At 42.9% G+C, this 20,468-nt stretch overlaps 1 protein-coding gene across 1 annotated transcript in view; it reads left to right on the forward strand.

Moving 5' to 3' along the window:
- Positions 1-13,602, forward strand: part of mfge8b (milk fat globule EGF and factor V/VIII domain containing b) — a 45,635-nt gene extending 32,033 nt beyond the window's left edge. Inside the window, exons 4-10 of the mRNA XM_060928105.1 lie at positions 3-116; positions 379-560; positions 6,892-7,047; positions 7,146-7,290; positions 8,667-8,851; positions 10,353-10,508; positions 10,795-13,602. Of these exons, the coding sequence (XP_060784088.1) occupies positions 3-116; positions 379-560; positions 6,892-7,047; positions 7,146-7,290; positions 8,667-8,851; positions 10,353-10,508; positions 10,795-10,938 (1,082 nt within the window). The 3' untranslated portion in view covers positions 10,939-13,602. The remainder of the gene's footprint in view (positions 1-2; positions 117-378; positions 561-6,891; positions 7,048-7,145; positions 7,291-8,666; positions 8,852-10,352; positions 10,509-10,794) is intronic.
- The last annotated feature ends 6,866 nt before the right edge of the window (positions 13,603-20,468 follow it).

Raw genomic sequence — 20,468 nt, forward strand, 5'->3', positions numbered from 1 at the left:
AGATGTGAATGACTGTGCTGCTCAGCCATGCCAAAATGGGGGGTTATGTCAAGATCTTGATGGAGATTTCTACTGCAAATGCCCATCCCCTTATGTTGGGAAGTACTGCCATCTGCGTGAGTGGACTTCTGCATTGCTTTAGTTGATGAACTGCCACATTAGGATAATTGCAGGGAGTTTTGTTATATAAGGATTTAAGCAAGAATTGTATTGTTTCCAGTTTTCCAATATTCTTTAATTACAAATGTGTAGCTTTTCAGCTCCAGTTTTTGGTGACCTCATCACTTCTCCCCATGAGTGTGACCCTCACACTGTTAGTCCATCTGTCTGTCTCCTATGTTTGTGGACAGGTTGTTAATGTGTCACTTTGTTTTGCAGGCTGTATCTCTCTGTTGGGGCTGGAAGGTGGTGGCATCGCTGAGTCTCAGATCACTGCCTCCTCTGTGTATTACGGTATTTTGGGATTACAGCGCTGGGGACCTGAGCTGGCTCGTCTCAACAACAAAGGCCTGGTGAATGCATGGACCTCAGCGACACATGACAAGAACCCTTGGATTGAGGTGTAGAAGTTTTTGGCTTTTAAAATGAGAATTGGATATGTAAACATGATACTAGGCCTTATTTATCATTTTATATTTGGATATGTGTAAATGTTTCTGTGAACCAAAAATGAACTAAAAGTTCCCACCAGATTTACAAACGTTTTGAACATTTTTGATTTTCTTCATGCTCACATTTTTTAAAGATTTTTTTGGGGGGGGGGCTTTTTTCACCTTTATTGGATAGGACAGTGTAGAGACAGGAAATGAGCTGGAGAGAGAGAGACAGGGAGGGATCAGGAAATGACCTCGGGTCAGAATCGAACCCGGGTCCCCGGATTTATGGTATGGCGCCTTAGTCGGCTGAGGCATGGCGCCCCCTATGCTCACATTTCTAAGTTGAATACCAATCACCTGTAAACCACTGCACAGCTGATTTTGCATTTAATGGTGACTTAAAAACTCTAAAAAGCAAAGCTCACAGAGTGAAAAATGCCAGTTACCCCTTGCTGCAGAACCAAAAGTCCAGGGGGGTGGAGTTGGACTTGATCCAGCTCCTCCTTCCTATGTGGAGTCGAATCAAAAGTTCAGAGTTGGAGAAAACACGCTGGAGTTTCAGTCTGTAAGTGTGTTTTGGGGTTAGGTTTATAGCAGGTGTTGGATCAGGTCTAATACCTGGGCTATTTGTTCTGCAGCAAGGACTCTGAAACTAAACCGTGAAGGCACACCTCCTAAGCACAGCATGCACTAAATCTTTCAGTGATTCAGCACTAAGTCTTTGTAGTGCATCCTTACCATAGGCACAAACTAACTCTGACTCTTTGTATAGGGCGCCTTTTCTTTGTTTCTGTTTGAAATGGATAGTCTTAATTTATAGATTTGTATTGGATTTTTCTTTCACATGTTTGTGTAACGGGCGGCACGGTGGTGTAGTGGTTAGCGCTGTCACCTCACAGCAAGAAGGTCCGGGTTCGAGCCCCGTGGCCGGCGAGGGCCTTTCTGTGCAGAGTATGCATGTTCTCTCCGTGTCCGTGTGGGTTTCCTCCGGGTGCTCCGGTTTCCCCCACAGTCCAAAGACATGCAGGTTAGGTTAACTGGTGACTCTAAATTGACCGTAGGTGTGAATGTGAGCGTGAAATGGTTGTCTGTGTCAGCCCTGTGATGACCTGGCAACTTGTCCAGGGTGAACCCTGCCTTTCGCCCGTAGTCAGCTGGGATAGGCTCCAGCTCGCCTGCGACCCTGTAGAACAGGATAAAGCGGCTAGAGGAGATGAGATGTTTGTGTAACTGGAATCCAGCCACTGGGGGTGCATAAGCATACTCTTGGTGCCGGTCCCAAGCCCAGATAAATTGGAGAGGGTTGCGTCAGGAAGGGCATCCGGTGTAAAACTGTGCCAAATCTAACATGCAGAATGAAAAGAGAAATACCATACCGGATCGGTCGGGGCCCGGGTTAACAACGACCACCTCTGGTACTGTTGGCCAACAGGGTGCTGGTGGAAAGTGTGCTACTGTTGCGCCAAAACGGAGAAGGACAAAGAGAGGGGGGGGAGGCGTGTTAGGAGAGAGCGTGAAAGATGGAAGGGAAGGAGCTTAGAATTGAGGGTAGGAACACTGAATGTGGGAACATTGACTGGCAGAGCGAGAGAGTTAGCAGGTATGATGGAAAGAAGGAAGTTGGACATTTTGTGTGTGCAGGAGACGAGGTGGAAAGGAAGCAAGGCCAAGAACATTGGAGATAGATGCAAGTTGTTTTATTATGGAGTTGATGGAAAGAGAAATGGTGTTGGTATTGTTTTGAGGAGAGAGTTGGTCAACAGTGTGATTGATGTGAAGAGAGTGTCAGAGTGATAGGCATGAAGTTGGAGATTCAAGGAGTGGTAATCAATGTTGTGTGTGCGTACGCCCCACAGCTTGGATGTGAGAATGAAGAGAGTCTTTCTGGGAAAAGATGGATGAAGTGGTAGAAAGTATACTGAGGGAGGAGCGTGTGCTGATAAAGAGCAGATTTCAACGGACATGTTGGTGAGGGAAACCTGAGGAGATGAGGACGTGATGGGCAGATATGGTGTGAGAGAGAAATGTGGAAGGGCAAATGGTGGTTGGCTTTTTTTTTTTTTCCCCCAAAGAGGGTGAATTTGGCAATAGTCAATACATACTTCGAGAAGAAAGAGCAGCACAGGGTGATGTTTAAGAGTGGAGGAAGATCTACACAGGTGGACTACATACTCTGCAGAAGGGGTAACCTGAAGGAGATTGGAGACTGTAAAGTGATGGCAGGGGAGAGTGTAGCTAGACATCAAGTGGTCGTATGCAGGATGAGCTTGAAAGTGAAAAAGAGGAAGTGTGAAATAGTGGAAACTAAGAGGTTGAACATCAGAAGGAGTTTGGGGAAGAAATGAGACGAGCATTGAGTGGTCATGGAAGTCTGCCAGAAGATTGGAATACTACTGCTGTACTAGTAAGAGAGGCAGCAAGGAAGGTGCTAGGGTGGTCATCGGGAAGGAGGAAGGAAGACAAGGAGACATGGTGGTGGAACAAAGAAGTGCAGGAAATTATAAAAGAGAAGAGGCTAGCAAAGAAGAATTGGGATGATCAGAGAGACAAGGAAAGCAGGTGGTTATACAGAGAGACGAGATGGAAGGCAAAAAGAGCGGTAGCGAAGGCAAAAGCAGATGCATACCAGGAGTTGTACGGAAGACTAGAGACCAAAGAAGGAGAGAAAGACCTGTACAGACTAGCTAGGCAGAGAAACAGGGAAACGAGGGATGTACAGCAGGTAAGAGTGATGAAAGATGTAAATGGAAATGTGCTGACAAACAAAGTGTATTAAGAAGGTGGAAAGAGTACTTTTGAGGACTTATTAAATGAGGAGAATCCAAGAGAGAAAAGGTCAGATCCATCGGAGACAGCAAATCAGGAAGCAGAGTTGGTTAGTAAGAATGAGGTGAGGGCAGCCATGAAAAGAATGAAGACTGGGAAAGTAGTCAGACCAGATGGTATCCCGATTGAGGCTTGGAGATGTTTGGGTGAGACGGCTGTGGAGTTCCTAACGAGTTTTGTTTGTTTGTTTGTTTAATAAGAGCCTAGAGAATGAGAAAATGCCGAATGAATGGAGGAAGAGTGTGCTAGTCCCAATATAAAAGAATAAGGCATACAATAGAGTGCTGAGAGATGAGTTATGGTATTGTATGAGAGAGTGGAGTGAATGAGAAGTATATTAGAGTGGTGCAAGACATGTATGAGAACAGTGAAACAGCAGTGAGGTATGCAGTTGGAACAACTGAATGGTTCAAGGTGAAGGTGGGACTCCATCAAGGATCTGCTTTGAGTCCTTTTTTGTTTGCCATAGTAAAAGAAAAAGAAAGCACAACTTTATTCATCACACACTTGTGAAATTTCCTCTCTGCATTTAACCCATCTGAAGCAGTAAAACACACACACGTGAGCAATGAGCACACACCCATCCCCAGAGCAGTGGGCAGCTATGGAGCCCAGGGAGCAGTTGGGAGTTAGGTGCCTCGCTCAAGGGCACCTCAGCCCAAGGCTGTCCCATATTAACCTAACCTGCATGTCTTTGGATCATGGGGAAAACCAGAGCACCCGGAGGAAACCCACACAGACACGGGGAGCACATGCAAACTCCACACAGAAAGGCCCTTGCCGGCCGCTGGGTTCGAACCCAGAACCTTCTTGCTGTGAGGTGACCGTGCTAACCACTACACCACTGTGCCTCCCGATGAATAGCTTGATGGACAAAGTGAGGCAAGAGTCACCATGGAACATGTTTGTGGATGATATTGTGATATGTGGTGAAAGTAGAAAGGAGGTTGAGTTGGGTTTGGAGAGATGGAGGTATGCATTGGAATGAAGAGGCATGAAGGTGAGCAGTAGCAAAACAGAATACATGTGCATCAATGAGAATGGGGATAAGAGTGTAGTGAAGATGCAAGGAGTAGATGTAAAGAAAGTTGGTGAATTCAAGTACCTGGGGTCAACTGTGCAGGAAAATGGGGGGCTGCAATAGTGAGGTGAGAGAGTGCAGGCAGGGTGGAGCAGTTGGAGAAGGATTTCGGGAGTCATTTGTGATAGGAAAGTCCCAGCAAAAGTGAAAGGTAAGATGTATAAGAGAGTAGTGAGACCAGCTGTGATGTATGGATTGGAGACCGTACCCTTAACGAAGAGACAGGAGGCAAAGTTGGAGGTGGCAGAGTTGAGGATGTTAAGGTTTGCGATGGGAGTGACAAGGTTAGACAGGATAGGGAATGAGCACATCAGAGGGACAGCACATGTGGAGAGCTTGGGAATTAAGCTAAGAGAGATGAGACTGAGATGTTATGGGTACATCCTGAGAAGAGATGCAGAGCATGTTGGAAGGAGAATGTTGAGGATGGAGCTGCCAGGCAAACGAAAACAAGGAAGGCCAAAGAGGAAATACATGGATGTAGTGAGAGAAGACATGAAAGTGGCAGGTGTGGTAGAGAACGATGCGGAAGACAGGGAGCAATGGAGACGAAAGGTCCTCTGTGGCGACTCCTAATCGGGAGCAGCCAAAAGATGTTTGTGTAACTGGAAAAAATGAGCTCTAAGCTTGGGTGGTATAGTGGTTAGCACTGTCGCCTCACAGCAAGAAGGTCCTGGGTTTGAGCCCAGCAGCCGGCGAGGGCCTTTCTGTGTGGAGTTTGTATGTTCTCCCCATGTCTGCGTGGGTTTCCTACAGGTGCTCTGGTTTCCCCCACAGTCCAAAGACATACAGGTTAGGTTAATTGGTGACTCTATATTGACTGTGGGTGTGACTCGGTACGTTTACATGCACATCCAAATCGAGCAAAGGGTCCCAGCAGGGGTGCCAGAGAAATCCAATCCTACATGCACACAAGGAAATCGAGCTATTGTGTGAGGTACATTGTGCACCCGAGCCACAGGTGGCGCTACACGCCCCATCGTGTTGGTACACTTCCGGTGGTCGTCATGAAGAAGAGCTATTCAAGAGTATAAACCAAGTTATCAGTTCCGTGTTCACAAGAAGAGTGTTTGTAGTTTGTATGTACGAACAGAAGTGTTCCTAATAAAAATGGCCACCAAGTTGAAGTTGATCTGTACTGGTGAACATATTAACTGTTAGCCTGCTAACATGCTAATAACTTACCAACTAATTGGAAATGGGTGCGTGCATGACCAGACACAAGTGTTCCTAATAAAGTGGCAGCTAAGGTGAAGTGTCATGCCGACCGAGGCTGTTTTTTGGGGTGGTGTTTTTTTTTTTTTTTTTTTTTTTTTTTTCGACCAAGGCTGTTGTGTTTCCCGCTTGTGGTCTCGTCACTTCCGGAAGGGGCAGTGCTGAAGTAAGTAGCTCGACAGGGTTTACATGCACTAAGTAGCTCGGCAAAAATCGCATAATCTAGGTCGTGTAGCTCGATTACGAGAAATCAAGTTCGGTTCAATTTCAGCCTAGCTAAGGTGTTTCCATGCCATTTAGAACTTCGATTTCAGTCGAGCAACGGCAGAAATTCGATTTTCTCTATGTGCATGTAAACGCACTCAGTGTGAGTGGTTGTTTTGTCTCTGTCAGCCCTGCGATAACTTGGCGACTTGTCCAGGGTGTACCCTGCCTCTCACCCATAGTCAGCTGGGATAGGCTCCAGCTTGCCTGCGACCCTGCAAGCAGTTATAGGTAATGCATGGAAAAGTTTGCGTAACTAGAAAAAAATGAGCTCTAAGCTTGGGTGGCGTGGTGGTGTAATGGGTAGCGCTGTCGTCTTGCAGCAAGAAGGTTCTGGGGTTGAACCCAGCAGCCGACAGGGGTCTTTCTGTGTGGAGTTTGCATGTTCTTCCCATGTCTGCATGGATTTCCTCCATAATCCAAAGACATGCTTAACAGGTTAACATGGGGCGAGCCTTGGGCTGAAGTGCCCTTGAGCAAGGCACCTAACCCCCAACTGTTAGTATGCACTTTTGGCATGGCTACCCACTGCTCTGGGTATGTGTGTGCTCATTGCTCGTGTGTGTGCGCACGCGCATGTTTATGTTCACTGCTTCAGATGGGTTAAACGCAGAGAGAAATTTCACAAGTGCATGTGTGAAAGTAGTTCTTCTAAGCTATAAATTTATACCAAGTCATCTCAAATATAAGGTTTGAAGCTCAACAGTTAAGGCTTGCCCAAACTGAGGAGCTGACAAAGGACACACATTTCTGAATGAATTGGATTATCAGGAATATTCTAGTTCTTGTATGTGCTCTTGTGACTGGTTTTACAGTATGAATAAATTAATTCATATCCAGCTTGAAAACTGAAGCCCATTGTGTTTGTGACTTCACAATGAACAGTTATCATTGGTTGTGTTTGTGTAGCTCAACATGCAGAGGATGATGCGTTTCACTGGGATCATCACTCAGGGTGCCAGTCGTGTTGGCACTGCGGAGTTCATCAAACACTTTAAGGTGGCTTACAGTTCAGACGGACGCACATACACCATGTACAGAGGCAATGGTCAGAAGAAGGATGTGGTGAGCTAAACATTCACACAGTTCTCTACTCCGTGATGTGCTCTTTGGATTAACAACACCTGCACATCTCTAACCCAAATTTTGCTTCCTCCTGGCAGGTTTTTGTGGGAAATGTGGACAATGACAGCACAAAAACCAATCTATTCGAGCCACCCATAATCGCTCAGTACATCCGCATTTTGCCCACCGTGTGCCGCAGAGGCTGCACGCTGAGAATGGAGCTCGTGGGCTGTGAACTTAGCGGTACACTGAAATGCAATGCACTGTATCCATGCACTTTTTTAAAATAAACATTTAAGAACACAGTTGCTTAAAGAAAATGTCAGGAAGTTGTTTAAGTCATGGGGAATGTGATCTAATCCACGGAGAAGTCCAGTCTTGTAAAACAAAATTGTATGAAATAAAATCCAAACTAACATGGCAGACTTATTCCATATTCGTCATCGTGACCATGTGATTAAAGTTGAGCGGCTCTTTGGCCTGAAGAGCCAGTTAAACAGCTGAGACTTTGCCCAGCCTGGGAGTCTAGCCAGCTAATATTTCTATGTGCACAAAAATTGTCAGGCATTATATTTATTTTGAGAACATGGCTAAAATATTGGAACAGAACTAACCACTGGGTATAATAAATCACATCCTATGATGTGAGGTACATTCCATTGTGGTTATTCCAAGCTTCCTGGGTTTTTTTTTTTTTTGCTAATGTCTGGTCACAAACACAACATAATTATTGTTCTTGGACACAATATATTTTGTATAAGGTTGACAGTTTTCTCATTATGCACCTATTTGCATGCATCACGCGCACTGCATGCTCTCGTATACATGCAGTTCATATACACTCCATCATCCATGCTGCAAACCTGTATAAAGACTTGAAACCCTTTTTATTTATTTATTTATTTATTTAGCTTCAGGCAGCGCTATAGTCCTTCTGATTTTGTCCTTGCAGGGCTGATGGGCTTCACGTCAATTTACAAATCTCATCCTGTCTCTATCCTTGTTATTATTCTCATTATATAGTTAACTGATGGCCCAATCGGAATAAACCTCATGTATGCACCTCCATTGGAAGAGTAAACTGTGTGAGACCAATCCGCTCTGATAGAATGACTTGGGTAATCCTTTTAATAATCCATTAAATAGAAGAATAATGGTCATGTGATCCTTTGTATCGGATTACTTTCACCACTGGAATCTGCACGTGCGTTCCCAATGTATGCCTTCAAAGCAGTCTACTCTGAAACCGTTAAAATAATTGTGTGGTTGGAATATTTTGAAGGAGGTGCATGATGTAAATTGACCTCAGAGTTGGCTCAGTATTTGAATTTGTTAGACGTTTGTCAGGAATAATAGAACGGGGAATGTAGACTGGACTCGCGTGCTCATGGTTGTTATAGTAACATTGCCACTTGACAACCTTATTCTTTGTGTCTACATAATTTTTTTTTTTTTTGATCAGGTTACATGTGTAGCATTTATACAAACAGATTTTCTACAGACTCCCCAGTTTAGGATGCATATAAACAGTATATTCATTATCTGCAATCAGATTTAATTCCTTCAGATTGGTGAAAATCTTTGCATGCATTCATGGCAAATCTGTTTCAATGCCACAGGTTGCTCTGAGCCACTGGGTTTCAAGTCACGGCTGATTGGAGACACTCAGCTCACTAGTTCTAGCTCCTTCCGCACGTGGGGCATCGAGGCCTTCACCTGGCATCCACACTATGCCCGCCTGGACAAGCAGGGCAAGACCAACGCCTGGACTGCAGCCACCAACGATAGATCAGAGTGGTTACAGGTGACTGTGGCACTTTGTACATGCATAACTATAATGGTTAGATGGTACAATCAATAGCTTGAATTATGTCCAATTTTACATCCAGTATGGAACAAATCATCCTAGAGCTAAGCATCCTAAGGCCAGAAGCATATTCTGTGGAAATATGCAAACAAGTGAAATCATTGAAGCATTTATTGTAGCGTCGATACAATTCATGGTGCGACACAAGTGTTGCAGGAAGAGCCGATAGCATGAGAGAGGTGGGTTCTCACTCATGTAAGACATGATGAAGAAACTCATAGTTCACAGCTGTCATCCTGCAGTAACCTTGAATGACGTTTAGCAGACGCTCTTATCTAGAGCGATGTACAAGGAGTGCAAAAGTTGGGTACACTTAATGCTGAACTTCTAGACAAGAAAGTTCTAGTGACAACAATATGGAGTGTAATATTCTGTTGGATTACCAATACTCAGCCAAGGAAACAAACTAACCATATAAAGTACAACTAAACGGAGAACAGCAACAGCTAACCCCAGGCTAGACAATACACAGCCTGGGTTGGTCTAGACCAATGCGCAGTTACACAGTGGGCAGGGAAGTAGGAGAGGGGTGCAGTCTGAAGAGGTGAGTCTTCAGTCTGCACTTGAAGGTGGTCAAGGAGTCGGCAGTTCTGACCTCAATGGGAAGGTCATTCCATCAACGGGGAACCAGGACGGACCGTAGTATTGAGCAGAGAGGAGGAGGGGCCAGGCGACCAGTAGTAGCAGAACGTAAGAAGTCTTTCCCCTCATTTAACCTGTAATATGAGCCAGATTCAGGCCTAACTTCTGGTTTACTGACACTTTCGTGCCCCCTTGAGTGCTGAGGCTTATAACTGCTGTTAGCATAACCCTATATTCACACTAGCTCAAGCCATTTGTCCCTTGTGTGACTGCTACTGTTGTTAATTGTGGGATTTTTCACTTTTACTGCATCATAACTTATTTGCATAGAATTGAAAATTTCAATTAAATTGTCAATGTCACAGTGTGCCTCTGTCACACGTACATAGAAATTAAATGGTTGCGTGAATTTAGGGTAAAATGCAAATTGAGTATGTAGACCAGGACTTGCAATAGTATTTACATGCAGATATTAAATAATTCTAAGAAGTAAAGATGCACCTTCACTGACTGGACTTTAGGCTTAATCAGTTTTTATAATTTTATTTATTTTAAGCTCACCAGCCATAGGGTGATGAGCTGTTGCCATCAGCGGTGTCTGTTGTCCGTCCACAATTCACAAAAATTGCTACTCCTGCCCGAGTTTTCTATGGATTTTGTTTTGAAGATCAAATTGTTCTCATGAAGAGCAACTTGGCTAGTTATAAAAAACGTCTGGTTTCTCATGGTACAGCCGTGTGAGCTACTGTGTCGCCGACTGTATTTATTTATTTATTTATTTATTTATTTAAATGTTGCATTAAAGAATATTTTGCTCTAGCGGTCATGTTAAATGGTGTTTTTGTAATTTCATTAGGTGGACTTGCTGTCCCCTAAGCGGATCACAGGAATCGTCACTCAGGGAGCAAAAGACTTTGGAAGTGTGCAGTTTGTTTCAGCCTACAAAGTGGCTTATAGTGACAACGGCCAGAACTGGACTGTGGTAAAAGATGACAAAAAAAACACCGACAAGGTCAGTCACTCCTCTATTACACTGGAGACCACTTTATTTTCAAGATTTTGTGCTTCTCTGTGGCTATTGGGGAAATGATTTAACGATTTAAGTACTTGCTGGTTTTCATGCATGTGAAAATAAGTATGGAGGCAAAAGAGAAATGTGAAGTGAAATGTTCTGAGTAACCACCTGTTCTGAAGAAAGTCACAAAGCCAGCAATCAGACGCATGCACACAGCCTTTTCAGTCAGGAATTACTAGGTTTCTTTCCTTCTGCATTTAATTTTTCTTCGCTCTACCTGCAGATCTTCCCTGGCAACAGTGATAACAACGTGCACAAAAAGAACGTGTTCGACCCGCCTTTCTACGCCCGATTTGTCCGCGTGCTCCCGTGGGAGTGGCATGAGCGCATCACACTGCGCATGGAGCTCCTGGGCTGTGAAGATTAAATCACCACCTCCCTGCTCTCTCCTTTAAACCCTTCCAGCCCTCCTTCCTGAGCCACTTAATGCACTGCCTCACTACCAACACCAGAGGGCCCTAAGACCACATCAAGAAACAATACCCTAACAACAACAGCAGGGAATTGAGCTTACCAGCACTTCAGGGATCTCCTCTTTATAAAGACAAACCATGCAGTGTAAGTTCTTCTCAACTCACTAAGCGGTGAGGTATTTTTGGCGTGATGGATAAAACTGGTAGTGTAAACTGAAGTCATCCCCTCAAAAAAAAAAAAAACCCTTTCACATGAACCATTTAATATACTTGTCATACAAAATATTACAGAAACTTACATAAACATTTATGCTCCTTTATCTAGGCTGATGTACAGACAGTGGCCCATTTTTGAAGTAGGTTGAAATGTATAAATGAAATGTGTTTGGTTTACGGAGTTATTGTACAGAATAAATGGGTCACATTTTAAACAGTCTTAGGTGTGTGTTTCGTTATAAATTGCCAATTGTAGTTCTTTAATTTTGTGAGGTAGTCCATAGAAAGATAATATATAAATAAATATTTTCCCCTGCCAAAATAAACTTATCAAAATAGTACTGCATCAATGTCATATGAAACAAAGGAAGGTGTAATCAGTTGCTCAGTGTTATTGTATATTAATGCTTTGGCCCAACACTGCCACGGATCTTTCTCAGGTAGAGTTGATTCAATTGCAATGTGCTACTGATTTGTATTTGTTTTTTTTGTTTTTTTTTGTGTGTGGGGTTTTGTTTTGTTTTCTTAAATCAAAAACATATTTCTGAAATGAACATTGTAATTGCATAATACCAAAGTGATTTTTGAAATTTTTTTTTTTCCATGTTAATTCAGTGAAGTAGAAAGTGTCCTCTTGCTGCTTTGAACATTCTTCTACATTCAGTCAGATAAATTGGGTATATCTAATATATTCAGTCATACATCAACATGATTTGAATTTATAGTGGCTTCGTAGCAAAAATAAAGCTGCTTATTAAAACGGGCCCCAGTAAAGGGGTGGAAAACTAATTTTGCATGATTTCTAAGGTTTGCACTAAATCTCTCCGCTCTCCCCAATCTACATAATGCTCTCATGGTGCTGTGCTGTGACCCTCCTACCCAACGACCCTCTATGAATTATAAATTATGGGTTTGTGCAATATGATCCAAGCATTAATATTAATGGGATATACCAAGGGGGAAATTTTTAAAAAGATGACGATTGAGACATACAAGTAGATGGTTTATAAATAAATAAATGAGCACTAGTATGACCATTTTGAAAATGGTTGTGAATTTAGGATGTGGGAAGGATTTTTAAAAATCCAGAGTATTTTGTCGCCAATGTTAGCTTAAGATTTTATCGGTGGTTTTCAACTTCACAATGAAAACTTCGTTAACCGTATTCAGTATGTTCTTTTGTTTTTTATTTAGTGTGTTTTTTCATTTTTTTTGTCACATTGTATAACATTGCTAAGATTTGAGTCAATTCTTCAGTTTTTTTTTTTAAATATTACGTGTTCTTAATAACTAAAAAGGAATAAAGAGCGAAAATAGATAATGCTATTCTTTGAGTCCTGAATTACCATACATTGACCTTGGCACATATCCAACTGAGCTGAATTGGTCCCATGTTGTGAATGTAGTTTTTTTTTTTTCTTTTTTCCCTTCCCCTGCCAAGTCTCACTGTCTGTGCTTTCATTGCCTTAACTTGTTGTGGAGAAGCCTGGCTGAAACAGGATATAAAGATTTCTGTGTGCTGTGATTTCCAAAAGAACCAGTGTTCTATTGTCTGTCATATGTTGATTAACTAGGTGCAGTATATAGGAGCCTTGTCCCAAAGCTGAAGCAGGAAGAATGGGGGTCTAGCGAAGGGCAGGAAGATGTCAGTTTGAGCATGGCCCTTTCAGGAAGGACTCATTCCTGGAATAACAAAGTTATGCTGAACCAACTGAGGCACTATTTTAGCTGGAAAACCACTAAACATGTCTATAGAGGAAGTCATCCATTGTTTTGTAGACTTCATGGAGGAAATTCACTCACTCACTCCATTCCTGTATTTTGAAACGGACCTGAACTAGCTCAGATTTTGGGGCCATAAATAGCTGGCATGTTTATCTACTCCCTGAACCTGTCCATCCATTATCTATATGCTGCTCAGCTCAGGGTGACGGGGGGGGAACTAGAGCTAATCACAGCTGACTTCAGGTAAGAGGCGGGGTACACTTTGGACAGGTCACCAATCTATCTTAGGTCTAACACAGACAAACAGCTGTTCACACGCATCTCTTTGGACTGTGGGAGGAAACCCACACAAGCAAGGGGAGAACACACAAACTCCACACAGAAAAGCCATAGTCAGTTATGAGGTTCAAACTCAGAACCTTCTTGCGGTGAGGTGACTGTGCTAACCAATGTCCTGCCCTGAACATGACCATTTTTCAGGTTTCCAGATCTTCAGTTTAAATACTTCATTTTAGAAAGTTATTCCACGAAATCGAGATGTACGTGAGCTGATAGCCGATGAGGTGTGGAGCACGGAGTTGGCTATAAGCCATGTATGACAAGTTTGAGTGGAATAACTGTTTTATTCTATCCACGTTCAGTGGATTTTGAGAAATGGGGCATTTTTATTTTTGCAAATTCAATAAATAACTTTTATACAAAATGTCTGGTAAAATCATTTCCGCTTGGAATGTAAATAAAGTGGTGAAATGACTAGCAATTTGTGAAAAATGCTATAATAATTCTTGAAAAATAAGATGCATTCTTACCATCAAATACTTGTATTCCATATTTTGTTGCCTTTTTTGGTATATTTTGAGGTATTTCTTCTTTAGAGTGTTTTGGTGGTTGGCAAACCAACTTAAAGGTGTATTACCAGAACAGGAGTGTGTGTTTGTTTTTGTTTTTTTTGGGGGGGCCTATATTCTTTTAGCCATTTCTGTTTCTTTTAAATACTTGATCATTTTTGGGGTTTTGTTTTCGAGTAGAGTTTTTATTTCATCCTCAGCTGGTTCAGCAGAGAACACTCTGCCATTCTGTTTTTCTCTACTCACAGTATATGAGCGGATATCCTAGTAGTAGAGTAGCCACTCAGAGCACATGATTGCTCATATCCAGTGAATGTGGGTTAAATAAATATACTCACTAGCCACTTTATTGGGGTCACATTCATGCAATTATCCAATCAAGTAATCTTGTGGCAGCAGTGCAATGCATACAAGCATGTAGCTATAAGTCAAGAGCCTCCAATTATTATTCAAAGCAAGCATCAGAATGGGAGGGGGGAAGATGCCATCACAACTTTGTGCCATATTGGCTGGTTTGAGTACCAGATGTCAGTCCGGGATTTTTACACACCACAATCTTTAGTTTACACAGATTAGTGTGAAAAACCAGGACAGAAACACCTTATTGTTGGCGGAGGTGAATGGCCAGTTGAAAAAGCCCCCCCCCCCCCTTCCCCCCCCCTTCCCAAATCTTCAACTGTCTTGAGTCCATGCTCACTGGAGCCTTAAATTCTTGTTCTTAGCTACCGGGAGTGAAGCCTAATGTGGCTTTCTGCAGTCTTAGCCCTGGCTCAAGGTTTGACGTGAGTTCCGCTCACCATAGTTATAAAGAGTGGTTATTTGAGTTACCATAGCCTTCCTGTCTGCTCTGACCTTCTTCCCAGAGAACTACCACAAAACTGGATGTCTGTTTGTGATTTTTTTTCACCATATGTTGTAAACTTGAGGGAGAGAGAATTCCAGGAGATCAGCATTTTCTGAAATACTCAAACCAACCCGTCTGACACCAACAACCATTCCACAGTCAAAGTCGCAGAAATCACACTTTGTCCCCATTCTGATGTTTTATGTAAACCGTAACTGAAGCTGTTGACCTGTATTTGCATGATTTTATGCATTATTCTCCTGCCACCTGATTGGCTGATCAAATAATCGCATGAGTTATAAACTGTATCAAAGTAGCCAGTAAGTGTAAATCACAAATGTAGATCATACATGAGAGGTCCTACATACTCTACATACACAACACATCATCTTCCCAAACATGAGAAAAATCTGTAATAAGCACAAGCAAACATTCAGGCGGCAAGAATCTGCAATCTTACCGCCTGCAATCAAACAAGTCCTGGAAGGAAATGTTTTACAGAGTAAATGAAAGATCACAGTAGGGAAAGCAGGTCTGACCTTGTCATCAAAGGCCAGTTTCTAAACCAATGAGCACTGAAGTTTATCCCAGTCAGGAAACAGTTCCCTGACAGAAGTGTAATTATTGTGAGAATAAATGACCTTTGCTGCCTTCTTCCACTTCATAACACTTCTTGGCAACGTGAATTATAAGCTTTTTATTGTACAAGTACAGTGTACAAAATGCACTGAAGTTCCACGGCCAATTTAACTGTGTTTAAAAGTTTTGTGTTGTACTGAGTACCCAGGACTTAACACATCACCAATATCTTAGAACTTTTTAAGTTAATGTTTTCCAGGTGTTCATTAACTAAATTTAAAGCTAGACGCCCTTTCGATTTCATAAAGCCAGTGAAATTTAGTTCCTCTGAAATTTGGTCATGGTGATATATGTTTATTTCTCTAATATCTTAGAAAATATCAGGCCATTCTGTGGCTGGGAAGTTATTTAATGTGAGGGGATTCCCTAGCAAATAATGTGCATGAAATCACTCGCTTCGCGCAGTCAAGCAGACAGAGGAAGTCCGTGTGCAGGTTTACCTTTGACTGTGCACTGACAGTGGCATCATTTTATCGCTTAACAAACAGCTGATCACACCAAGGTGCTTGCTGACCGCTGATATTTATTAGTTTGTTCCTGCATATCCTTTCCTTCACAACATAACATCTTTTCTTCTCGCTTTTTGTTACTGTAGTCGGTCTTTCACGTTTCATTCACACACTCAAGTCCTCCATTTTTCTCTTCTGGTTCAAATTTATATCCCACAATGCCTTGTGCAAAGGGGGAAAGCCCACCACGTCATGCATGACTAATGGCCCTTTTCCACTACCCTTTTTTCAGCTCACTTCAACTCACTTCAGCTCACTTCAGCCCAACATGGCTTGCATTTCGACTACCTCAGAGCGGCGCGACTGGGCTCGCTTCAGCCTTACTCAGCACCCAAAACTCGCATGAGTGGGGCTAGGGGCGTGAGCAGACACTCCCCTGTGCACTGATTGGTGAGGAGGAGTGTCGTCACATGCCCACACACGCCCTGCGAGCACGCTGGGATCTGTAAACACCGTAAACCCGGAAGAATTACGAATTACGAGAATTTCTGAAGCCTTATGCGCCTCGCCTCATCTATACGCTCTTGCCAGTATCTGTTGGCGTTGTCGGTGACAACAAGCTACAGCACCAAGACCAGCAACACTAACAACTCCATGTCCTCCATGTTTATTGTTTACTATCCGGGTCGTGAGACTACCGCTTAAAAGGTCACTGATGTCACTGTTTGTGCCGCCTAACGACATCACGTGACGTCCACCCACTTTCGCTAACTCCACCCAATGTGTCCACCCACTTCCAGCCAGCACGGTTCAGCGCGGTTGTAGTCGAAATGCAACTCCAACAGCCCCACTCAGCTCGACTCAGCCCAACTCAGCACGGCACGGCTCAGCCCAACTCAGCCGCGTTGGTAGTAGAAAAGCGGCAATAGTATCTTGAATTGGGTCATGGTGAAGCAGGAAAAAAATAGAAGAGAATTTAGGGCCATGTGGCCCTAAATTCATTAATTGTTCTATTTAAAAAAAAAAACTAATAAAATTGGAAGTCTGTGATTCAAATTCAGTAGCTTTCGGTCCACTAAACACAAATAATTGGGTGTCAGGGAAAATTCTTTTTATGACATACACTTGAAAAATCTGAAAGGCAGTCTAGCTTTAAATGGGATTCTGAAAGTCTGTTTTGGAGTACTGTTTTGTATGTATTTTATGTCTCAAAAAGTACTGGTGTAGAAATGGCCCATAGATTTGGCTAAATTCTCTTCACCTCCTTCTGTTTGTTTCATTGAAATAGCTGGCTTCTTTTGCTTCATATCCCTTTTAATTTGTAATGAAAATTGACGAGTGTTTAGGGAGAATCCAAAGAGTATTCTGGATATTTTCATTTTGACCAAACTATTAGCATACGGTGCTATCTTGTCTTGGTGTCAACAGTCAAAATTATCCTCGTCTTCCATCCCCTGCTATTCTGAGGCAGTTGGCATTCCTTGCCCCAGGCGAGAGCTTTCATCTTCGCTTTGGAAATAAACTGTCTGGGATCTTCAAACACATCAATAATGGGTCTTGGTATCTGTGAAAGCAGTAAGGTAAATCTGTCTCTTGTTATGTGTGAGAGTGAAAAGCATGAGATCATAAGCAGAAGAGGGTTTGATCTGTGTTTTGCTCTGTGCCGTAATGCTGAGTGAAGAGTCAGCCCAACATCCTGCTGTCACCAAAGGCCGCTGAGCAGCCCTTTCCTCTTTTCCCCAGCTACTGGTGAGCTGGCATAGTGATCACTGATACTAAAACAATACCTTCGTCAAGCATGGAAGACTACATTTAGGAAGAAGAGATGGCGAAGGTTACTGAATCCAAGTGATGAAATGGCATGAAAGGACATTTGATCAAATCTTCAGAGACGGTGTGCATGTGAAAGAATGGGGAAAAAATATCTCATATCTTTGAGGATACCTATGCCATCCTCTATTGACTCTGGAAAATGAAACGGCTTTACAGGCCTTTGGGGAAAAGTGGAATTCTGGTTTCAGCGTTTTCCATAAGCAGCTGTATTTTTGAGAGCAATGTCAGAGTTCAGGGTGTTTAGGGATAGGCCTGTAGCTTCAGATCAAATTTCTGTTTTTCTTTTGAGTAAATTATGCTGTGTTTATTTTATTTAAAGTATGTAAAAACACCAAATTAAACTATAAAGTTTGCTTAAATAATGTCTGCATAACAAAAATAAACAGAAGTCCAGAGCTGAGCAGATGTCTTTGCTTATTTATCTTTGCTCACGGCACTAAAACTGAATACATTCACTTTTAAAAGCAAGGTTAATAATCCATCCATTATCTGTAACCGCTTATCCTGTGCAGGGTCGTGAGCAAGCTGGAGCCTATCCCAGCTGACTATGGGCGAGAGGCGGGGTACACCCTGTACAAGTCGCCAGATCATCGCAGGGTTAATCATACAGTCTTAGAAAAATAATGATTCTTTAAGGGGAATTTCGATAGTGGACTCTTCTCAGATGTGGAAACATTCTATTGTAGGGTTCTTTATAGAAGCTTTAAGAAAGTTCTGGGTTCAAGCCCAGTGGCTGATGGGGGACTTTCTGTGTGGAGTTTGCATGTTCTCCCCATGTCTGCTTGGGTTTCCTGCGTGGGTAACATGCAGTTAGGTTAACTGGCTACTCTAAATTGACCATAAGTGTGAATATGTGTGTGTGTGCGCGCAGAAAGGAACCGGCCACCCTACTGCAACAATTCTTGCCAAGTCAACCAAACATAGTTCGCCTCACACCTGGATTGGGTTCGGCAGTGACAATTATGATATAAAAACTTTAAGAGTTCTTTAACCATGTCCCCTTATAGTGATGCAACAGATTTCTAACAATGAAAAGGAATTTTATGCATGAAAAGCAAAATATAAATGACAAAACAGGGTGGCACAGTGGTGCAGCTGGTAGCATTGCTGCTTCTAGGTTAATCCTGAGCTTGCGTTACTGTCTGTTTGGAGATTCTGCACATGTTCTCCCTCTGTCTATGTGGGTTTCCTCTGGGTTCTCTGGTTTTCTCCACCTCTCAAAAACCTGTGAATGTGCGTGCATGTGAATGGGGCGGCATGGTGGTGTAGTGGTTAGCACTGTCACATCACAGCAAGAAGGTTCTGGGTTTGAGCCCAGTGGTCAGCGAAGGCCTTTCTGTGTGGCATTTGCATGTTCTTACCATGTCTGCGTGGGTTTTCTCCGGGTGCTACGGTTTACTCTCACAGTCCCAAGACATGCAGATAGGCTAATTGGCTACTCTAAATTGTCCATAGGTCCCCATCCATTTCGGGTCACCATGCTGGCTATATTACTCCAGCCCAGTGTTGTGCACAAGCTCCTGCCGGGGGGTGGGGGTGGGGTGGGGTGATCTTCTCAAGGTCCTCCTGTGTGCATTGCTCTGGTAGTTGCAGGCAGACAAGTAGGTGTTTCATTGTCTGCTCTGCTCCACAGTCACGTGCTGTTTGTTCATCATTGTTATATCCCCATTTCTTCATCAGGACTCAACATCATCTGGTTTCAGTTCTAAGACATATATGACCGGATATGGTTCTGCATGTGTCATTTAAGGCTGAGTCCAGGTTTGTGGTATGAGCTGATCTGCTCCATACGGGGGATGTCTATTCAGCTGTAGAGAAACAGAGGGCAAGAGCTGTAGTATGGATGGTTTTGGCATCTGTACCCCACTTGGTGTTTGTGAGCTTCTTCAGGAAGAACCTATTGTCCATGGGTGTGAACGGTTGTTTCCAGGGTTGCAGCAGGAAGGGCTTCTGGGTGTAAAACTATGCTCCAATTAGTATGTCATGTGGATCAGTAGGGTCCACAGGGACCCTGACCTGGGAGCAGTGCTGGATAAGGAAGAAGAAGAAGTGTGTGCATGTGAATGGTGTCCTGTAATGGATTGGTGTTCCATATGCATCAGTGTTCCTGGGATCCACCCCTGACCAGGATAAAGCAGTTATTAAAGATGAGTGAAACAGTGAAAAGATATTTTACAATTGTGTTCTACTGATTTGTGTGTAACAGGGCTGGATCCAGCTCTCACTAACAGGGTGGGCCAGGAAGATTTGGGGATGTGGGGGGGATATATATATATATATATATATATATATATATATATATAATCTCATCTCATTATCTCTGGCCGCTTTATCCTGTTCTACAGGGTCGCAGGCAAGCCGGAGCCTATCCCAGCTGACTACGGGCGAAAGGCGGGGTACACCCTGGACAAGTCACCAGGTCATCACAGGGCTGACACATAGACACAGACAACCATTCACACTCACATTCACACCTACGGTCAATTTAGAGTCACCAGTTAACCTAACCTGCATGTCTTTGGACTGTGGGGGAAACCGGAGCACCCGGAGGAAACCCATGCGGACACGGGGAGAACATGCAAACTCCACACAGAAAGGCCCTCGCCGGCCACGGGGCTCGAACCCAGACCTTCTTGCTATGAGGCAACAGTGCTAACCACTACACCACCATGCCGCCCGTATATATATATATATATATATATATATATATATATATATATATATATATATATAACCCCGATTCCAAAAAAGTTGGGATAAAGTACAAATTGTAAATAAAAACGGAATGCAATAATGTGGAAGTTTCAAAATTCCATATTTCATTCAGAATAGAAGATAGATGACATATCAAATGTTTAAACTGAGAAAATGTATCATTTAAAGAGAAAAATTAGGTGATTTTAAATTTCATGACAACAACACATCTCAAA

The sequence above is a fragment of the Neoarius graeffei genome, chromosome 8 (assembly GCF_027579695.1).
Source record: "Neoarius graeffei isolate fNeoGra1 chromosome 8, fNeoGra1.pri, whole genome shotgun sequence".
Classification (NCBI taxonomy): domain Eukaryota; kingdom Metazoa; phylum Chordata; class Actinopteri; order Siluriformes; family Ariidae; genus Neoarius; species Neoarius graeffei.